The 15,155-nt window shown below is 42.7% G+C and overlaps 1 protein-coding gene across 3 annotated transcripts in view; it reads left to right on the top strand.

Moving 5' to 3' along the window:
- SGCD (sarcoglycan delta) overlaps positions 1–15,155 on the top strand; it is a 306,084-nt gene that overhangs the window by 246,869 nt on the left and 44,060 nt on the right. For all 3 annotated transcript variants that reach the window (XM_058034848.1, XM_058034847.1, XM_058034849.1), the window contains 2 exons: positions 2,917–3,004; positions 5,205–5,324. In XM_058034848.1, coding sequence (XP_057890831.1) covers positions 2,917–3,004; positions 5,205–5,324 — 208 coding nt within the window. The remainder of the gene's footprint in view (positions 1–2,916; positions 3,005–5,204; positions 5,325–15,155) is intronic.

Raw genomic sequence — 15,155 nt, 5'->3', positions numbered from 1 at the left:
TTCCAACTCCAGCTCCATCAAGGGCTATGACAGTTTATGAAAATATTGCTTCTCTCCATAACTGTTTTATTATGGTGCTGATGCCATACTGATCTAGATTTCCACCTGCTCATATGCATCAGAATACTTCATTTTGTGTCATGGTAACATGAAAGTGTAAGAGAAGGGGAAGGCTTTGTCTTTTCAGTTGTAAATCCTAACTGGCTTTTAAAGCTTTCATTATTTTGTTCTGTGTGATTGAAAGAAGCTGGCATCATCACCAAGCTTGCAACAGAGGAAACTTTTTTTTTTAATGTTCAGTGTTTAAAAGATGTCAATGTTATTTCCTTTGTAAACAGAAGATGATGGATAGAAAATCTGCCGAATTTTCAGCAAAAGGGAGTAATTTCTTCAGTTCTTTTTCATTCCTTAATGGAAAAAGAATTATGGAAATGAGAGCAGGCATTGCATTAAGTGCTTCCAATGTTCTTTCCCTGCAGACCAATAAAAACATAACTCCTCCATTAGGGAAATTTAGTTTTTTGAAGGCTGTGTGAATTTGAGTTCTGAATGAGTGAATGAGATGACTAGGCTGGAGTAAACATTTCTGTGTCTGATTATGTATTTTAAGCCTTTTCTAGATGGATACCAGCTCTTTCCTTGTCTTGTAGGTCTTCTTCAGAGCAACTCTTTCTGTGGCTTTTTACATTGGCTTATCTTGTAGTTCCTCTGTAGTGCAATCTCACATTACAAAGAGCAGCAACAGAGTTTTCAAAGTCATGGGAATTGAACTATTTTTCTTGCCTGACTGTGAACTAGAGTTCGTGCCTTTTTCAAAACGCTCCAGCTGCTTCAAAACTCCATAAGCAAAATTCAAACAGTAAAAGTCAAAAAAAAAATAGATACTTTTCTGTGCTTCCTATGGCGTGTACATACTTCTGTATGTAGTTATAGTCTCACCCATAACTGTACATTATGCAGATTGTAGCTGTCTACCTTTAAAAATACTCTTTATGTGTAAGTGGGAAATGGATATGCAGCAGTGAACTGCTGTTCCTGGGTGTGCTCAAATTAGGTCCCTGAGCAGGGGGGATCCAAGTGAAGCCATCTCTTCCTTCTCAGCTGTTAACCATGAAATAGTAATAAATAATCAGCATTCATTTCTAGAAGTTCTAGAAGATAACAAAAATTAGAGAAGAGGAGAATCATTACAAGTCATTAGAACTGATCCTTACTTATAAATTATTAATCATAATTCAGTTTTGTATACAATAATACTTAAGGTGTCAGACACAGTGAAGAAGTATAGAAGGATGATTTGTCCTCATTTAGTGTAGGAGGGGACAGAGGCACCAAGAGCTTCTGAAACTTGTCCAAGATCTGGAAATGATTAAGTGAAATTCATTTTTTCATTATTATTTTTATTTAGTTGTAAATAGCCTGGATGTAGCCAAAATGTTCTAGTTATAATTGATCAAACAAACCCCATTCCACCTTTATTGTTGAAGGGTTGCCCATGGGAACATGCTGCAAAAACAGTGAAGGCAGCAAATGTAATTATTGTGAATATTTGGTCATGTGAGGTTGGTTTTATTTCAGTTTTTTGAGGTCTGTTTTCTGAAAACACTGCTGGGAATTGTTTGTTCATCATTAGAGTGTTCCCTGAAGGCCCAGTCCACTACAGGACTCCCAGGAATAATTTCTGTGTTCCTATTATATTTTATATGCAGAAAACTTAATTCTTCTGCCATGATCCAGAAAAAATGGTATCTATGAAATTATTGTGTTCATTACAAATTCAGGAGGCAAGGAAAACATGTCTGACCCACAGGATTCTCTGTCCCCACCCTGATTATTCATTCCTAATGGAAAAAGTTTGAAATGCTGGCAAAAACACATTGGGCATAAAAATTTTCAACTTCTTGCTGATTTTAAGTTGAAAATTTTTCAACTTCTTGCTATTTTATCTCCTCTGTGTCTCAGTTAATTGATGAATCTGATCAGCTGCGTGCTTTAGGTGTTATGAAGGGATGCTGGTGGTGAATCTCCACCTCTCTCATGGGATTTGTGGCTGATTTGATTTGGGGTCAGCCCGTGCTGGTGCTGTGGGTGGCTGGTAGCCCCTGAGGAGCCAGCTGTGCCCAGCTGTGCAGGCTGGGGCTGCCTGTGGAGAACACGAGTTCCCGGGTGCCCGGGCTGTGTTTGCGCACAGGAGCAGCCAGATGGTTGGAGCTGTGGGTTTGCTTTGGCTTCACTCTGAGCAGAACTACCTGAGGTGGATGTTGCCATGTCGCTGCGTGGCCCCTGTGTGCTGCCAGCTGCTCTGGCTCTTCTCTCTCAGGTGTATTTAAAGCATTACAATGAGAAATTGGTGGAACTCTCTGTGCTTGAGTGGGAAGTGGGGAAGAGTTTGTGTCTTGTGTTCTGCAGACCCCATGGGATGGGTCTGGTCACAGGCTGGCATCCCAGCCCACAGTGTGGTGGGGAAATGTGCCAGGTGCTTCACAAGTGCTTTGAGATCTAAGGCACTCTCCACATATTAATCACATTTTCTCCTCCCCAGCCCTTGGGCACGGCTCTCTCATGTGGTGGGCACACATTGTCACCCACTGTAGTCATCAGAAGCTGTAATTTTGCAGATTTGCCTCTGAAATGCACTGCTGCAGTCCACCACCCTCCTGAAACACCCTTGGGAGCTTAGGTCCCATATCACCTTTTAAAATTTCAGGGTGGTTGGTAGAGTCAATCACCCCTAAAGCAAGGCACTGCCTGGGCCAGACAGAGCTGTGGTGTCCACTCTGGGCTTATCCTGGGCAGGAGGGGTTCCTGCCGGGTGGATGCACCCCAGGCTGGGGGTCAGTGCTGGGCACAGCTCCAGCTGCCTCACCCAGGCTGCCATCCCCATCTCACACCCTTGGTCTCGTGGTCTTGTTCCAGGGCAACCCCCTGTACTTCCAGTCCGCCAGGAACGTGACCGTGAACATCCTCAACGAGAACACAAAGGTCCTCACTCGCCTTGTAACAGGTAAGGAGGGGGAAAGGCTCCTTGGAGGGATCAAAGTGGTGTTTGGGGATGCTCTGCTGGCTTCAGCACACAGAGGGGAGCCGGGGTGTCTAGTGGAGTAGAAATGAAAACTTCGCTGCACTCTGTAGAAACAAAGGCAGGGACAGGAAAGCTGTGCTGGGAAGGCACCTGGCTGGGGCTGTCTGACAGCAAAACAAACCATCATTTTCATCTGAAAGCCAGCCCAGAGTTAGAAATATTTGTTGTATGACATCAGGGTCAAGAAGAACATAGACCAGGCTGACATTTCTGTTCTAACAAGAACAGATTTTTCTGAAGACATTTATAACTTGCCTGAAATCTTGGGAACACTGGAGCCCAACCGTGGCAACAGTTTGCAATTTAAAGTCCTCCTGCTGATGAAGAACTCCCTTTGCACCCAAACAAGAGTGTGTTGGGTGGGGAAATGGGTGTTTTGTAAATCCCCAGTGCACAGCAGCCTTTGAATGAATGAATAAATAATTTGGGTTGAAATAGTCTAATGCATTATATAAAGAATATGGCACTGTATATGTGATATAAAATATATATTTGATATGAGACAGAGATATATTTACTGAGATATATGGATAGGCTGTGAGAAGTATTGGTGTGTGGCAAGGGCAGTAATCCATAAACATGTTTCTAAGTTGAGACTGGGTTGCTTGGTTTGCTTATATAACATCTTGGCCTTTAGTCACAGTACTAAATAATTAAATATGCAGCTTCAGTGAGCAATTATTTAGGCAGCATGTGTGAAACTTGCCTGGAGGAAGGAAATAAATTCGACCCCAGGCTCCCTGATTCTCACATTCAGAATGAAGATCTTCAGTTTGTTGGTTCTCCATGTAGTTTCAAGAGGGTGTTTGGTTCACTTAAGCACCACTGTGTCACGAGAGTTTGGGACTCAGTGATTACTCCCAGTGTGATGCTCTGGCTATTGAGCTTTTTATGCATTCAGCACCAGCTTTGGTTTCACAGTGGAGCAAAGACGTAGTCCCATGTTGTGCCTACAGCAAGGATGAGTGGGAAGGTGGTTAATAAGCAAGACACAAATCAGATTTTTACTGCATTTTCTCAGTGTGGCCGCACGAGATTTTAAGTATTTCCAGGGATCTCAGCATGGCCTCACTTGTGTGAAGTGCAAACCACACGTATGATTCTGTGTGTCTAGGTGCCAGCACAGGTTATCTGTGGGTAGGGTAGGGATGGAGTTTTTAAGAAAATACTGGCTTTCAAGTGTTAATTTTCTTGTCTTTTGACAAATGAGACTGGTCTTGAAGATGGCCATAATTAATGCAAAGTCCAATCACATGCCTCGTGCAGGATGATATTCCAGCAGGGCTGTGGCTTGGTTGGAGTTGGGAGGGCTGATGAGTGGTGAATTGTCCAAAGTCTGACTAGGTCAGTAACCCAGGGCAGCCTCTTTGTAACTCTTGGCAGCCTTGGAGCCACAAACCTGCACACAGAATGGCTCTCAGGCAGCTGATGTTTATCAGCCCCCACAAGAAAACGAATTGCCAGAGGCTTTCCAGCCCTGTAGGGCACAGCAGCCTGCAGGAAAAGCAGCAGAATTGAAATAAGATCTTCAAAGGAAAGTTTTACTTGCCTAAAAACTTTCTGCACTTTGAGAGGATGCCATTTTTTTCTGGCCTGCACACGATTGAAGGAGTGTAAAACAAAACATTTGTGCTGGTGTTTGTCTTTTTTTTTTTTTTTTTTTTTAATTGGGCTGTGCATGAAACTGATAGAATTTTAATCCAGATGTGTTTAAAAGCTAGAAAACCAGGAATCTTTTACACGGCAGCATCAGTCCAAGCAAAATGGGCCCAGGAGCTCTTGATGCCTCTTACACCTGCAGCAATACTCTCAAAGCATGCCTGGATTCGTTCATTGCTGTTTCACAGATGAGTCTGTCTTTTTGTAAAAATATTCCAGCTATCCCGAGTTCAATGGTGATTTTATGGCACACATAAGCATTAGAAAAGCATAAGTAGAAATAGTTGTTGTTACTTGGGTTGAAAACTGCCCTTTCCTAATAAGATCTAAAAAGCCTCTCTGTTTGGTGTCTCTGATGCAATTTGTTGAGCTGTTATTACTCAGAAAATGGGTTTATTGAATGTATGAAGCTACTGTGTGATTTTCTTACACTTTTCCCTAAAGTAAATCTTCTTCCCCCCAGGTCCCCAAGCAGTGGAAGCACACAGCCAAAAATTTGAGGTGAAAACCCTCTCTGGAAAATTGCTGTTTTCTGCAGATGACAACGAAGTGGTGGTTGGAGCAGAGAGATTGAGAGTTCTAGGTAAGAGATTGTTCATTAAGCCACAATTTTAATATGCACCTCTTCAAATCTGAGTAAAGTTTTGCCTGAATTTTCTTCCTCCTTGCTGGAAGCTTCTTTTGGAGATAAAACCTTGTGCTGTCTTTATGGCTTTGAATCTTCTCCAAGCAGGTAAAGGCCAGGAGTTTCTGTGTGAGGGCTTTCTTAACCTGCACCATTTGTTCTTTCCCCTCCATTAAAAACTCCCCTGGAAGTGGTTTGTCTGGCCGAGTGAAATAGCTTTAAAACCAGTTTTGGAACCTGCGCAACTTTTATTTCTTGGATCTGGGGTGGAGGACAGTGAGGGGTTGCCCCAGGGATGTGCCCATGTCTGCAGTCACTGTGCAAAGGGAACCTCAGGGTTCATGGTTTGGTGCCAGCAATGTCACCAGCTCCTCCTGCATTCTGAAACAAACATCAGGAGGATCTGCCTCCCCAGCTGGGCTGCCTGCCAGGCTTTTTTCCTAATAAAGTAGGAATAAATGGTATTTCCTAATGAAAACTGGGAATACAGTCTGGGTTTGGGATGTAGCGGTTCTTGTTTATTTGGATTTCTGTGGTTTTGTTTTGGTTTGGTTTTTTGTTTGTTTCTTTGTTTCTTTGTTATTAATTGGAGAAACAAAACAGTTGTGGCTATTGGAAATATTGAAACTTATTTGATAGCTGTATAAAATTAACTGTCTGGAAGTTGAATTGTTGTGCTCCCCACTTCAAGCCATGCTCTTTGGTTAGTCTGGGATTTGGTCAGGAATGTTTTCACACAGGACATTTGGTCAGGAATGTTTTCACACAGGACCAGAGTGGGTAGCTCAGTGCTGTTGACAGTCACACAACAGTGCTGCTGGTCTCTGTGGAGGCACCAATATCTGTTTTATAGTGACTTGTTTTGGATGCATCTTTTCATTCCAAACTGTTCCTTACTTCTCTTGTAAAAACAGATCAATAAGTAGCTTCGAATTAAATATAGATGTAGATAGTATTTTTATTATTATTTTTATTATAATTTCTAGCTATTTAATAGATTATTACGTATCATATAAATGGGACTTGGTATCCAAGCCTTAACATTTTTTGCTGCCTGATGTCCTGCTGTTCTGGATGGTTCCTGTTTGTGGGCAGGGTGGGTGGAGCTCTCTGCACATCACTGTTGTTACACACAGCACTGGTTCAGTCACCAGCTATAAAAGGTTAGGTGGGCTTTACAGGATAAATGTTGAGCTTCACAAAATTCAGAGTATCTTTGTTAGCTTAGAACTTTGAAGGGGCGCAATCAAAATTCTTGTGGTGCTCCAGAGCTGGGGACATTTGTAACAATCCATGTTCTCTAACAAAGCTCCCTTCACACTGCACCTTTCAGAGCTAGTTCTTGCAGGGTAGATGAAGTCAGGAAGCAACAGTTTTTAAGTGTTTTCTTGGAGGCCTTAAAAGAGATTTACATTGTTGATTTAAAAAAAAATTACAGAACCTTCTTACAAGCTGCAATTACTCCTTTTTCAGATTACATACTTTAAAAAAATTGCTTTTAAATTCCTCTGTACTTTGAAGAAACCGGGAATTCATTTTGATAGCTATTTTGAGGTACTGCTTTGTTTTAGTCTCCAGACTAAACAGCATCAAAAATCTGCTGATCACTGTAGTGCACTTTGATTTTTACCTGTAACTGAGTGTTTCTCAAGGCTGGTTTGACTTTTGCAGATCTATCAGAAAAGAAAAAAATAAAATCATACTACTGGTGATGTTGCATAGCAAGTATTCCAATGACCTTGAGCTGAAATGCTTTCTGAGTTCATTCTTGGCTTTGTTTTTCTCCAGCTTTGCTTCCCCAATCTAATTTTATCTCCGAAAGTGTTTGCCGTGGCTGTTTGCCATGCTGGGGAGTGTTACACCATATGTTCGTGTTTCTTGCAGTGTTTTTGTCTGCTCTGAAGGCCAGTCCGAGTTGCAGCACACAGACAAATCCCTTTGATCATTCCTCTGGTGTTTGGGCTCTCAGGTGCTGCTGGAATGTGTCTGCTGACACCCATCTAGGCCATGTAAATAATTTCAACTTGTTCTTGTTATTACTGAACAAATACTTCTTGTAGAGGCAAGTGTGTGTCAACAACCTGGCATGAAAGTCATCCCACAGAGGTCAGAGCAGCAGTTCTTGTGGCCAGCTTTGAATATTGCCAGAGACAATAACTCTTTTCTTTGTACAGACTCCAAAGTTTTTTTTCTGGAAGTTTGTGCTACAAACCGATGCTGAATCCTTGTCCTGAGAAAAGAGGTGCTCTGCTGTTTTGAAATGAACCCTGCTCTGGGTATCTAGAGGGTTTTTCAACATTAGCAGGGGATAAAAAAGGGGAAGAATACACAGAATTATAGATTAAAAACAAATGCAAGTAGGACATACGATGCATTTGATGGTGCTTCAAAAACCCACGCAGCACGGGCAGTGCAGATTTCCATATGAAAGTGCTTTTTATTTGATTTGTATTTTGGGGAGTTATTTCTGATTTATGAGCATTAAAGGACAGAGAGAGAGAGCTGGCCACCTCTGCTTTTCATGTATGACGTAATTTCAGTGATTTTTTTTTTTTATATATAGTGAATCCAGTCAAAGCTGTCATCATAGGAGGATGGCAGGAGCTTCTGTCTAAGGGGAAGGGCAGATCTGAGCCCTGCTAACACTGACACAACCTTGGGCAGACCCAAAAATCCCCTCTGCCTTGCTCAAGTTGGGAACTCAGAACTGCCTGGGTCCAGATAACCCTGAGGGAGCTTTTGTTTGCCTGCAAGAACCCTATAAAAACTGAGCCCTACAACGACTCCACTCTGCCCTTTCACTTCTGAACTCTTCTGCCAGTGCTCGTGTGGGGATGGGATGGGATGGGATGGGATGGGATGGGATGGGATGGGATGGGATGGGATGGGATGGGATGGGATGGGATGGGATGGGATGGGATGGGATGGGATGGGAGCCCATTCTCACTCTTAGCATCCCTTTCCTCCCCAAATGGCATGAGAACACCCCATGGTCTGGTCTTTTGAAAGATCCCATAGCAAACCTCAGAGCTGCTTTCCTTCCCCAGAACCTCAGCTCTGCCTTTCAGGGCTTGGATTTCTGGAGGCAAAATCTGCCCCTTCCCTGCCAGCCCTGGGGGTGTGTGGGGTGATGTGCAGCCCTTCCCTGGCATCCCCTGCCGTGGCCAACACAGCTTTGGGCAAACCCCAGGGACACCGAGCTCACTCACACCTGGCTGGAGCCCCCAGTGCTCCTCACTCAGCCCCTTGCAGGGGAGATAAATGAGCTGCTCCTAATTGAATTTGTATTTGCTGCCTCATCCTGACTCCCTCCTTCCCTCCCTCCAGAAATGAAACGTGTCCAGACCATCTGAAAAACAGGGTGTAAGAAATGCTCTTTAGCTAAAAGAGTATTAAAAATAACTTTGATATATATTAATTACAATTTCATTTAATAGCTTATTGAACGTTATAGCATTTATAAATAAAAGACAATCATAAAGCATTATTCTGACTGTTAATTAGCTCTATTTATTCTCCAGATTAGTTTTTAAATATGCCCTCTAGATGCCACTTGATACTAATTAACAGAGTTACATTATTATCTCTATAGAAAGGCATTTTTAATTAAATCTAAAGCAATTTAAATTAGCATGAGTTTTTACAGAAATTAAACTCTGGTCAGATGCTTAATTTAGCCTTATAAGACAACATCTGATGACATGCCAGTGTCAGTTCTCCCAGGGGCCTTGACATCATTTTTATTTGAGATTATTTTTTGAAGTTTGTTTTCAGGGAAACTTGCCACTATGCTCTGGTGTTTAATATTTATGATGGATTTAACCAATTTTTTTTTTTTGAAGACTAAATGTTGATGGGAATCCACATGCATTGCAGTGAGCTGAGATAATACCACAAAAGCCACACTTGTGCAGCTTACAGGAGTCTGGCAGTCCCTGGGTTTGTGTGGGAGGTGGGATTGCATGGGCTGGATGTTGTCCCCTTACAAATCTACCAAGCTTTTTAACCACTGTTAAAATTACTGTTTTGCTTTCCAGCAAGGATAGGATTAATCACAACCCCACAGGGTCCCTTCTCTGTAACAGAACAATACAGGGATTGCTCCCACCCCCGAGAAAATGTCTCTCACACATTTGGATTAGCATGGCAGAAGCTTTTCTTCTAATGGAGCCTAATGATAAAGATTTGGCTACAGCCTTCTCCTGTGGCAAACCCTGACTAAAATAGCTGTATTTAGAGTGGGGTAGGATGCCTTTCATCTCCCAGAATACAGACTGCAGGAGCAGTGTGAGCCAACCCAGCACCATGGCTGGTTTAAAAGCACCTTTGATCTCACCAGTCTTTCCTTGCTCTCCTGTCAAATAATTAGCCACTAGCTCCATTTCTATCTTATGGCTTCTTTTCCCCTGTAGCCAGCACCCTTTGGGCACTGAACCATGTGGAGCATGTCAGTGCTGACCACAGGTTAGACTTTTAGGACTGTTAGTTTGGGAACATTTTTCTTTGTTCAAGTTTCTCTCCAGCTGCCTGGGAATGCACCTGGAAAGAGGAATCAGCTGTTGAAAGGTTATTGCAAATTTATTAATAAGTTTGGAGTAATTAAATCCAAGGCACATTTCCAGCATTTTATTTATGAGCTGTTTATTAAGGAATTTAGAGGATTTAGTGGAGGAACACCAACAATCAAAGCAGTGTGGTCCAGGAGTGTGTGGCTATTTACAAGAGCAAGCAGTGATGGAGGAAGAGGAATGGCTTTAAACTGAAAGAAGTTAGATTTAGATTAGATATCATTAAAAATGGGGTACTGTGAGGGTGGTGAGGCACAGGAATGGGTTGCCCAGAGAAGCTGTGGGTTGGATGGAGCTCAGAGCAACCTGGTCTAGTGGAAGATGTCCCTGCCTGTGGCAAGGGAGTGAAACAAAATGACCTTTAATGTCCATTCCAGGGCAAATCATTCTGTCAGTCTGTGACTGGAGAGAGCTCTTTTAAATGACAATATTTGGGCTGTTGTTGGGGACCTGCTCTGCATTTGTGGAACACAAGGTGCTGTGTCCTGTTCCTCATGGAAGGGTTAAAAAAGCCTTTGCAATAATATCCTTCTCTGTTCAAGAGGAGAGCAGGATTTAATGTGGATGTTACTGAGCTGACACATCTGTGCAAGCTGCCCCAGCTGCCCTAAGCTTTGCATCTACAAACATTTTCAGGGTTCCATTATCAGCTTGATCTGGAGCCCTGCAGAGCTGTGGCTGCAGTGCCAGCCTGGTTAGAGGACTCTGCTCACATTTCCCCCATATTAAACTTTTAGGGACTTCTTGGCATGTCCTTTTCAGCTCTTACTTGCTGCAGTAGTTACAGCAGGATAACTTTAATGGCTGCAAGACTAGTTACATTTCACTAAATAACCCACAGAGGTATTTGACTGGTATCAGTCATTTCAGAGGGTGGGGTAAGCTAGAAATTTAACAGTTTCCAGGAATTACCACCCATTTTTATAGCATGTGCCCTTCTTCAGCAGTGATTATTTATGGATCAGAACATGCATGGTTGCCCTTTACATCAGCCATTATGATTTCTAAATGGGATTTTGCTGATGTGTTTGTGGCAGAGGGAACAACTCTGGTAGCCAAGTGTTGAAATCAGGCCTGACCCAGAGAAGAAATGGAACTTTCTGGTCTCACCACTGAGTCTGCTGCAGCTTTATGCCTGAGGGTAAATGCCAAGCTTCAGTCTTTGTAGTGTGGATTTTGGACATTGCCCTGACAAACATGTCCTTGTTAGAGGTCTGTGAGTGGCCTTCTGAAAGAGCCATGGTGCTGCAATACTCATGTTTTATGAAACTGAGACATTTTCCTACTCTAATCCTTTTCCTTTACAAAGGCAGCGGAGGGGAAGGTGTCTTTAACCCAAAGGACAGAGAATTCTCTGGGATACCTCACTGGGATGTCTTGTGTGCCTCTGGACCAAACTGCCGCAGCCCTTTCCCGATTCACCCGGTTGCAAATGAGCTCCAGCTTGCTTGGGCTGCTCCTGAGCTCCTCTGTGCTCTCAGCCAGGGATGGAAGGAGCCCCTGCCAGCTGGGACAGGCATTTGACCTTTTGCTGGAGATGTATGAGCTGCTCTGGGCAGCCCTGCAGTGCTCAGAGCTCCCTGCCCACAAGTAATGAGGCAGCAGCACTAATGCAGTCCTGGAGCAATTGCCAAGCTGGGCTGCAGGAAAGGGATGGGGAATGACACAAGGGGAGCAGGGAAATGTGCTGGCAAATGAAGGTAGCAGGGTTTAGCAGTGGCACTGCCAGGCTGGAAACTGCCCCCACTGTCTTTAGCTCTCAGGTGTGGCAGAGCAGATTTCCTTGAGCTCGTTGCAGAGCTGTGATTATGGAAAAAAATTATGTTTAGCAAATTAAGGAGTAAAAGAGGGCAAAAGCACATGTTTACTCTCAGTGGTTGAAACCACAAGTATTTTTGGTTTTTTTTTTCCTCTCAGCTGGAATCATGCTGTTGCTGTGTCCATGAAGAAGCAGAGGTCACAAACTGATTTAACCTGTAATCAGCATTGGCAGAGAATTTAAAAACTGTATAGAAAAGAAACCTGATTTAGTTGAATTGGGTGGGTTTAGGGTGCTTTTGGTTTTTTTTTCCCCAGTAGTTGAGATGAAACTGTTGGATGTTTTCTTTCAAATAAAGTATTTCTCCCATTCTGCAAGGGGAGAAACAAAATTACCAATTCTTGAATGAATACTTCAGATAGCTCCCATGCTTTAAGGGCAATAGGTGTGATGCTGTTTTCCATCCTTTTTAATGGCAAATCCAACTTAGATTGCTCTCCTTTTTCAAAATCCACTCACCCAGATTGCAAATTTGTCTTTTTATTGGCAAGAACAAGCTGTGTTGGGAGAGAGAGATACTGAGGAGTTTTCTTTGTGTTTGCTTTTACTTAAAGTACATTCCAGGCTGAAAGGATAGCATTTATGTAAAGTGTATAGGCTTCGAGTCCAGGCTGAAATGTGTGTTCAGATTGTGTTCCCTTAATCCTGTTTAAGGAAAGAGAGGAATCATCCACCATCAGATTAATATTGATTAAATGTCACAAGGATTATGAAAGAAACATACTGTACCCTTACCAAACACTGAAATCAAGTTTAAAAGTGTGGCAGATTTATATTTTATTTCCTAAGTGTCCTCCCCAGCTGATCTGTTTGAAGCTCACACAATATTCTCCATGATAAATTTCCACTGTGTATTCCCACTTCAGGTGCTCCCCTGAGTTCCTTTGCAAGTTTGCACAAGAATGTTGAGAGGAGCTTCAAAGGAATTCAGTGATGACATTGCTATTGTTGAGCTGCAGGAAAAGTGTTGAAGGACCCCAAAACTAGTCAAGAAGGAAATATCTAGAGGTCAGCATAAGTTGTAGCAACCTTTTTTCCTGTGTCTGTTCTCAGTTTGGGTGTGAGCCTGTCTGCTCTGCTCTGTTCTTCCCTTTGTGTTCTCAGACAAATGAGCTGTGCCAGGGAGGCTGGTGGAGATGGTGTGACTGCAGGCACATACATCACTAATGACCCACTTGCTCCTCTCTGGGCTTGCAGCTCATCTCATTGTTTGCAAGTTTTCCAGTTTAAAACCCAGGCTCCATTGATTCCTTGGGGCTCTGAGACAGAATTTTTTCTCCTCCACCCAGCAGGGCTGGAGTCACAAGGAGCTCCTGTCTGTCCTAACCCAGCCCCAGCCCAGTGCCTAAGGCTTGGCTCACTCCCTGTGTGCATACAGTGCCAAGATCAGGGGCTAAAAATAATCTGTAATAAGAAATAGAATATTTTTTTAATTATATTACATTTTTTATTATAAACACTTCGTTGATGCTGCACATGATCTCATTATTGCCCTCATTATTCAGGAATTTTTGATGGCCCTTAAAAGAACAGCTGCCCAACACTTAGACAAAAAAGGAAGACAGACAGACCTTTGCAATGAGCTGTTTTTATAGGATCCTGGAAAGAAACTTGAATGAAGCTTCATGGCTTTTGTTCAATGCACTGGCTTAACCTAACCAGGCTATTATTGGACCCTGAAATAGAGCTCTTATTGATTTCAGATTTAATGGGATTCAAGGGGAGCAACAGCAATTACCATGCTCACCCATTTAAAAACATAAATTAAGGATGAATAAGGCTTTTAAAGCTTGGAATTAGAAGAAGCAGTCACAAATAATTTTTACCTGCATTGTATTGGATTTACTTCCTGGGCATCTGTTTGCACACACTTTCTGAGACTGTCACATATTATCCTGATGAGACCTGCAGAGGAGAGAACTCCTCAGATGGGTGTTTTCATGAACAAATTGCTGAATGTGTCCTGATCAATAATAGTGGGGAATAAAAGTAGTTTATGGAGACCAACAGCACAGTATGCATTGCCTCTTGACTCCAGCTAGAAAAAAATCACAGCAGATCCTTCTCCTTCCCCCTTCATTTGCACAGTCCTGCAGACATTAAAGAGAAGATGCACTGAGGCAAACTTAATCACCAGGTTCATCACAGGCCTCTGAGACCCCCCACTTCAATTTGGAAGCAGTGATATACAACACGAAAGGTGTGCTGCAGGTCTGTAATTATCACCAAAAAAATACAGAATGGGAGAGAAATGAAAAGAAAGAGGGAAGTGGGGAATAGCTGACCAGGTGTATCTGCACCTGAGTGAAAACCTGATGTCTCCCTGCATTCTGCTCATCCCCAAGAGCTGCTCAGCTGATTGTCACCTGCCCCTGACAGCAGCAGCATCAATTATCAGTCTAAAATAACCTCTCATTGCATTGCATTTGGGCTCCTTTTCTCTCTGTCCCAGCAGAGAGCAGGGGAAGCCCAGAGCAGGGTTTGTGCAGTCTTGGCACAGTGCTGGGTCCCAGCTGGCACAGGGAGCAGGGACTGCCCTTGGCACCAGGGAAGGTGCCAGCACAGTGACATGCAGCTCAGGCACTTGGGACAGCAGGAGGCAGCTGCAAAAGCTGAGCACAGATTCCCGTGTTCCTCTGGTGGGAGCTGTTGCTGGTTGAGATTCACCTTCCAGCTGAGATTTGCTTCTTTACTGGGGCATTGGTGCCCCTCCATTTCCAAACTCTAAAACTGGACTGGAAATGTTCTCTTGCCATGAGACTTCTGATTTCTGTTCTTGAATGAAGTGAGCACATACAGGGGTCTTAGACACCCCACACCTTGTGCACTGCAAGGGGGGAAAAAGCCACAAAACCCCAAAATACTCTCTGAGTGAATCTTTATGGTGATTCAAAATATTTCAGGTTGATCCTGTCATATGCTGTATAAGTTCCTGACTGATTGTATGGAATTAAGTTATTGGGCAGAGAACCAGCTAATGGAAACACATTGATGAAATCATCTTTGAGGGACATTAAATGGGACTTAAAATAAAGCTGAAATGGCTTTATGGATTTTTCAGTCAAACTGTTTATGAACATTTATCGGTGGTAAATTACACAGTGTCAGAAGAGGGAATCAGTATAATAGAAGCCTCTCTGATATAATACTGTGAGAAATAATAATTTATTGCCTAGGGATGTACGGTACAGTGTGTTTAAATTCTAATGATATTATTGTTTTCTTCTGTCTTTGGCTGATTGCACATAAGTCACCCTCAGCAGCAGAGAGTCTCATATGATGAAAAAAAAAAAATAGTGCTTTACAATGAAATAGAAATTTTCTGTATGTGTCTTTGTGGCAGATAGAAAATGTTTTAATAACTGATAATTCAGGAAGCAGAAACTGTGTTGTACAATAATA

This window comes from Melospiza georgiana, chromosome 15 (genome assembly GCF_028018845.1).
Source record: "Melospiza georgiana isolate bMelGeo1 chromosome 15, bMelGeo1.pri, whole genome shotgun sequence".
NCBI lineage: Eukaryota > Metazoa > Chordata > Aves > Passeriformes > Passerellidae > Melospiza > Melospiza georgiana.
The sequence above is the reverse complement of the archived record's forward strand: the minus strand, read 5'-3'. Positions and strand labels throughout refer to the sequence as shown.